Source organism: Buceros rhinoceros, unplaced genomic scaffold (genome assembly GCF_000710305.1).
Source record: "Buceros rhinoceros silvestris isolate BGI_N320 unplaced genomic scaffold, ASM71030v1 scaffold22437, whole genome shotgun sequence".
NCBI lineage: Eukaryota > Metazoa > Chordata > Aves > Bucerotiformes > Bucerotidae > Buceros > Buceros rhinoceros.
Window position 1 is genome coordinate 638 of NW_010424269.1, and position 7,061 is coordinate 7,698.

The 7,061-nt window shown below is 45.5% G+C and overlaps 1 protein-coding gene across 3 annotated transcripts in view; it reads left to right on the forward strand.

The window, feature by feature from the left end:
- Nucleotides 1-1,643: 1,643 nt before the first annotated feature.
- Nucleotides 1,644-7,061, forward strand: part of LDLRAD4 (low density lipoprotein receptor class A domain containing 4) — an 11,739-nt gene continuing 6,321 nt past the window's right edge. The window contains exon 1 of one of the 3 annotated variants that reach the window (XM_010140740.1): nt 1,644-1,796. In XM_010140740.1, coding sequence (XP_010139042.1) covers nt 1,692-1,796 — 105 coding nt within the window. In that variant the 5' untranslated portion in view covers nt 1,644-1,691. The remainder of the gene's footprint in view (nt 1,797-7,061) is intronic. The other 2 variants (XM_010140743.1, XM_010140741.1) reach the window with 2 other exon arrangements.

The window sequence follows — 7,061 nt, forward strand, 5'->3', positions numbered from 1 at the left end:
ATTTCCGAGTTAAAATGATTAAATGCCCCCCCCCCCCCCAAAAAAAATGTTTTGGGTAAAGAAACCCTTTAGTACTCAGTGGCCACAGAATGTGAATCGCAGGAGTTGTGAGCAGCGTCGAGTCTGTGTTCTGAGCCAAGAAAACTGACTTTTCACTTAACTATGGTTTCGGTGGGTTTGTTTTTTTAATTAATTCAATGCTTCCTGCCTTTTGATCTTCTGGTGCTGGCATGGTGAGCTTCCAGTGACTCAGGAGAGGGAAGACTGCTGCACCACACACAAGATGCAGAGCAAAGCACCGATTTCTTGTTAATGCTGGTGGTCTTAATGATGATTAGATGGTACTTAACAGCGAAGAGAAACTGAATGATGGGCGTATCATTGTCCTTTACTCTTTCCTTAGCCTTAAATAGGTTTAGTTACTTGTACTGCCAGGATGGAACCTCAGCATTTCATGGTGGCTTGCCCGTGTCCACTGGTGCCTTGTGACCAGTCCCTACTGGATACTGGCACGCTTGCAGCTCCAGTATTGGAGGTTTTGTTTGCAAAATTATTTTTAAAATAATTCAATTAATATCAGCTCCCCCAAATTCATGTTTGGGCACCCAAAAGTCATGCTGTTTTTGGAAAGTGCGGAAGCTGAGCCACTCGTGCTGCTGCTTTGCTTTTTCTACCAGCCTGGCAGCCAAAGACCTCCTCCCATTAACTGGAGTTGTCTTTCACGATGAGAGCATCCCCTGCGAGCAACAAGCAACGCGGTTTCCATAGAAATACCAGCGACTGTGTAACTCCAAAGGGCAGTTTCTCCCCTTACACTGCTCATGCTTGTATAGCCGAAAGGGTGCAGGAGTGACTCATTTCTAAATATACTTAATATTTGTGGTATACGCAGGACTTCAGATAAGATGATGGGTTCTCGTGGAGTGCGTTGTGATTGTATCTCTTGCAACAGCCAAGGCCCTGGTTTCTTTTTTAACTGCTCTTGGTTTAGAGCACCAGATCTCTCTTTAGATTTTTACCTGAGTGGGAATGCCTTAAAGAAGTTAATTTTACTCTAGTTGAAGTAAGTAGTTGAAGACGACATCGCACATAGATTCAACAGGAAAAAGGCTTGTTTTCCACTTGATTTAGGTAGTTTTGTGCTATTTAGAGAATTAAAAACAAAGAAAGAATCATTTACTAGGTAGTGTCCTGATTCCTGTTTCCGAGGCCTCTACTTGGAAGCTTATGGAGCCCTCTGGAATCTATTGCCATCACAGATGGGTATTAAAATAGGGTGGGTTTTGTGTCTCTGTGTTTGGGCTTTTTCTGTCCCCAAGTGAAATTGTTGTATTACCCAAGAGTCTTGTCTGTGGTGTTTACACTGAAGAATTTATTTCCTGTGAAGGCTGCAGAGAAGGATCACTGAGATGTTCCTTAGCTTTGACCTTCAGCTGCTCAGAACAATTGATTGGCACTGCCAAGAAATGAATAGTTGTACTTTTTAGAAACACATTTTTCACAAAACTTTTCAGTAGACATCTTACTCCAGATCAATTGTGATGAAATAAATACTGAGGGGTTTTCAGATTATTGCAGTGACAGACAACATTCTGTGTGCGACTGACATATTTCCTTCTTTTTTTCTTTTCTTTGTTTTAGCTGAACTGGAGTTTGTTCAGATCATCATTATAATTGTGGTTATAACTGTTATGGTGGTAGTGATTATCTGCTTGTTGAACCATTACAAACTCTCGACACGCTCCTTTATCAACCGGCAGAGCCAAAGCAGAAGACAGGAAGAAACTCTGCAGACGGTGAGTACGAGCCCCTTGCACCAAATACCTCCTTGTGCAGCAAAGCCTCCCGAGGGGATGGGCGACTGCTGGAGGAACTGGTGTGGCTTTTAATGCTCCTTATAGTTAGGTCGTTTGCTGAGGTTGTATTTGTCAGTAGAAAAAAAATCAGAACATAAATGGCAGATATACTGTCTTTGGTTATTTTTAAACCGTATGTTTTATGTAGCATATCTTCATTTTGCATTTGGAGGTTCAGATCCTGTTCACTGCTGCTGTAATTGGAAGGGGAGTGGAGAGGACAGGGAGTGAATGGAGATCAGCTGGGGTGTGAAGGTTTGAAATACGTGCTCTTGTGACTTTCCATATATTTATAAACATCCCAGAGCTTTATCACTATTACTGCTTTGTGAAGCAGCAGTGACTGTTTGCTGGATCCAAATCACCAGCAGGGCACAGGCATTTACCTTGCCTTGTGAGTCAGGAGTTTGCTGGCACTGCTCCCTTGTGGAGGGTTAACCATGGGGTGTCCCTGACCTTGGGACATTCCCCGAAGTCTGCAGTCCCCGTCTGGGATCTTGCAGGGAGGTCCTTTTCTCTGAGGGTAGCCTTCTGATGCATTGAATTCCTGGCAGCACTGCTAGGTTCTTAGCTTCGTTTAATTCTGCTGTTCAAAATATTTGTCCCATTGTAACGGGAAGGTGCAGTCCTGTAATGCTTTACACCAGTCCTGAGTCCCCAGTCACAACTTTATTTCCATCCTGGTCCTGTGTTTCCTCCTTTGTGCTCCTTAAGGAGCTGCCAAGGTCGTGGCAAGAGGCCTCAGGGGGGCTGATAGGGCTGAATACTCCCTGCCTTTTTTTTTTTCCACAGTTAGATTTCAGCCAGGTCAGCATCCAAAGTGCCCGGGCAGGGGAGGAGGCAGGGATGCTGTGCTCCAGCCCGGCAATTGGCAGCTCCCTCTTGAAAGCCAGCTGTAAAATATGATGAACACAGGGTCCCTGAGGCTCTTGCTGGGCACAGCACCCTCACCTTCTTGCTAGAGTGAGGAGCTCCCACCTTGGAGGCTGCATGGGGAGGAAAGAAGTTTTCTCCTCACAGGGAGGTCACCTCATTCACTAGTGCTTTGGTACTGCAGGAATATTTAGCTTTAACTTGGTTATGAATGATAAAACTGGAACATGTCAAACCTTAACTTTGTGGACTTCTGGGCTGGAAAAATTAGCTGGATTAATTGGAGCGTTGCTTTGAAGTGGACACTGTAATTCAAGAACTACACTTCGGTCCAAAAAATGTTAGTTGTAATTGCTCCAGGTACTTACAATTAAATAATTTGAGATAAAGAAAATGCACTTTCATCATCACAAATCTTCTAAACCTGCAGTAAGCTGTCACATGCGTGAAGTAACCCATTATTTCCTTTGTATGGTTCATTAGTGTTGTCTGTTATCAGAGCGAGTGGTGCCTTTTCTCTTGGAAGCGAGGGAGGAAACATCACCTTCGTGCGAAGATGAAAGTGCAATTTGGCAGTGGGGACTTGAGAGCTGCTTTAACATCCAGAACTGCTCTTAAATAATTTTTTTAAACACTGACTCAGTTTCAGTTTGATGGCACCCTTGTAAGTAATGACAATCACAGCCCCTTCATGCGAAGTGATGATTGGTTGGCAAGAACCGGTTACTAATCCTTCCAAAAACCCTCTGGTATAGGTTTGTCATCACTGTTACTCATCTGGATTTCTGATAAGCTGAAGCTGTTCTTAAAAGAAGGTCATCATTGTGGGGAATGGGACTCTGGAGGTCTCTGAGATCAGGTGTCAAATATATTTGAGTTTTCCTTCGTCTCAGATGTTAGAAGGAAGTTCCGATAGAAACTGGTTGCGCACCACTCGCAGCGCAGACCTTAAAAGCGGTGTGTGGTGATTGGTGTTGGGAAACTCAAGCAATTGCTCTGAGGTGGAAGAGGAGGTGACTGGTGTGTTCTCGCTGTCCAGGGCAGTGCGTCTCACAAGAGAGCGTGAGCAGGAAGATGCAGGTTAGGTTATACACTTCTAAAATACATTCATCTTTGTTCTGTGTGCAAATCTATCAAAAGTGGATTCTCTCCCAAGAGTTTTTTGGTTTTTTAATGGTATATAGGCTCTGAAAACACATTTGAATGTTTATTAATTACTAGTGTCTGAAGAAAATATCATTCTGTCTCAGGCCTTCTGTTGGTGGAAAAATAGTGAATGGAAATAGAGGAAGTTCAGCGTATTTCTTAAATGAAAATGGTAAAGCAGATTAATTGGCTGCTTCCTGTAGTGAACTGTGAAGTCAATCCCCTGTCTCATGTAACTGAGGAAGGAGAGATGTGTCAAGAGGCAGAATCCTGCCTTTCCTATTCAGATGAGCCTTTTTTTTTTCTTTTTAATACCTTAGACTTCCCTTTTCTTCAAGCCTGCCCTGTTTCTAGGTAATCATGCCTTTAAACGGCTGAGCTGTGGCTGGATTGCACTGATTTCTGGCCCTGTAAAGACCAGCTATCGAACAAATGATCTCTCTTACTCTGCTTCTTCTAGAAAGCATGGTAGAGATGAACAGATAATCTATCTACTGCCTTCACTGCCCAACCTCACACCTGTAAAACTCAGGGTGAGGCCTCAAAAGTCTGAAAGTTGAAATTCTCATTGTCTTTCAGGTCCAGGAATTAAGAGTGTTAAAAAGAAGGTGAAATCAGTATTACTAGCACTTGAAGGGCAGAAAAGGGACTGATCCCACAAAAACCCCCCGTTTTTTCACAAGTACCTAGTAAAAGTACACAGAGCATCCGAGGGGGACGTGAAGGCTGTACCAGGGCCACTTCCCTGGGGTGACATAACCTCTCCCCTGGAAGCAACTGATGCTGCTGGCAGTGCTGGAAGGTTTGGGGGCAGAGCCACGTGTCAGCTTTGGAAAGGCACATCTGTGCAGAGGTTACATGTGCCTGATGTCCCAAGGGAGGTGGGTGCTGCAGTGATGCTGGCTGTGCCTTGGGAGCACTGGTGTCCTGTTGGGAGGGCAGTGTTGCTGGTAGCCAGACCCATCCCACTGGAGTGGAGGTAGCTGTGGAGGAGCAGCTGCAGTGGCACTCCCCTGTCTGCTGGGATAAAACCCAGATAAATCTTGTTTTCTGATGATTAACTCTTAGTGTCATCACCAGTGACTTTCACAGGGATGGTGAGGGAAGGAGATTAACTAAGTGACTTACAGGGAGGTGCTTAATGAGCTTCTGATGTTCCTAAATTGATTCCTCTCCCCATCCTGGTGGCTTCTGTCTTTGCATCTTTTTCTCTTAAAAAAAAAAAGGATGTTGAAGGAGTATTGAATGCTTGGACTGCCCCAGGCCTGCTCCTGGCAGCAAAGTCCCTGCATCCATCACACACTGTGCTCACACTGGCCAGCCCTGCTCCTCAGCAGCAAGGGCAGCATCGCTGCTAGGGCTGGTCAGTTCATGGTAAGACCTGCACTGGTAATGCCCATCTCGAGTGCCAGGCTCCAGGAGCACAGCTGTAAAAATACTGCCCTCCTCAGAACAGCTCTTTCAGAATAGAAGGGGAACATCAGGAAGGTGACAGAAAATACTCAACATTGACAGCTCCAGGGATTTGTTGGTGATTTCAAATGTTAGTATCACCTCTTGGCCTTTTAAATTATTCCCCACCAGTGTTAGCTTTATTCCTTCTGTTGCCTGCTGGCATCCTTGGCCCATTCATTCTCTTACTGACATGTTCCCACCGGGATTTTCTTTCTTTTGCACAAGAATCCAGTCTATAGCTGGGAGAGAGCACGAGTGCTGTAGACCACCCTGCCTTGCCAACCCTTTTCCTTTGCACCAGCCAGCAGTTGGCAGGAGCTGGACGTGTTCCGCGTTCCGCTGCCCATGTGAGGGACACGGGCTCGCCTCTGCCAGGAGGGACAGTGTGCTGTGCTCTGGCTGCTGTGCTTTGAAGTCTACCACAATAAAGTCAGAACATCTTTAATGAAGGCAGGATCATCTGGGAAATCTGCAGGTAGAGCTAGAAGCGGGGAGTGCCAGCTTTGGGTGGCTCGTGACTCAGTGTGTCACCGTAGGCAACTCCAAGGAGGAAGGATAATTGTGCTTATTTCCTTCACTTGGATGAAATGAAGATTACTTGAAGTGGTAAAGTACTGTGAAGTTGGGGAAATAAAAGTTTTAAAGCATTAAATAACAGAAATAATTGCTGTAAGTGTAGGGAGGAGGACTACAAGTGAGAGGTTTGGTGTTCTCCGTAATTATCTCTCTCTAGTACTTTTCCTTGGTACCAGGCGCTGCTCTGCCTGATGCTGTAACCTTTCCTGCCCTTGGGGAAGCACAGCTTCTAAAGGAAAGAGCAGTCCCACTGGAATACTTGTCATCCTCTTGGGGACAATGCGATAGTTTTGCTTCACTTGCGTTTATCAGGGAGGATGTGGTGATCTTCAGAGCTGCGGTGGTCTCTGTCACCTAGGAAGAGCAGGGAGGAAGGAGCCCCTGGACCTTCCTGGAGCATTTTGAGCCAGCCACTGCTTTCCTGTGGAGTGATGTATCAGTGCCACCTAGGGCCAAACTCGGAAAGTACAAAGTACACTGCTAGCTGAAATGCCTCACTTGCAGAAAGAGCCGTGTATATTTTTGTGTGTGTGTGTCTGTATATACATACCAGAATAATAAAATAAAAATCTTGAGTTTAATTGAGGGGTGAAGAGGGACCTTCTTAATACTTGTAATGCATTTTGGAAAGTGAAAAACTGTTTTTTGTTTCTCGGGAAATACAATTTCAGGCAGAGTTCTAATTCTAAACTTATGGAGAAAGTCTCCTTAAGAATCCGTACAATTGCCAGGTTGGGATTACATGGGATTGTTGTGGTTTAACCCCAGCCAGCAACTAAGCCCCACACAGCCTCTCTCTTCCAGCAGCATGGGAGAGAGAATTGGCAGGGTAAAGGAGAGAAAACTCAGGGGCTGAGAGAAAGACAGTTTAATAGGGAAAGCAAAAGTCACCAGAACAAGCAAAGCAGAACAAGGGATTCATTCACCACTTCCGTGGGCAGGCAGGAGTTCAGCCACCTCCAGGAAAGCCGGGTGACATCACGTGTAACGGTAACTGGGGGAGACAAATGCCATGACTCTGAGTCCTCCCTTTCCTCCTCCTTGCCCCAGCGGTACATGCTGAGCATGACATCATATGGTCTGGAATATCCCTTTGGTCAGTTGGGGTCAGCTGTCCCAGCTCTGTTCTGCCCCCTTCCCCACCCCCCCGCCCCG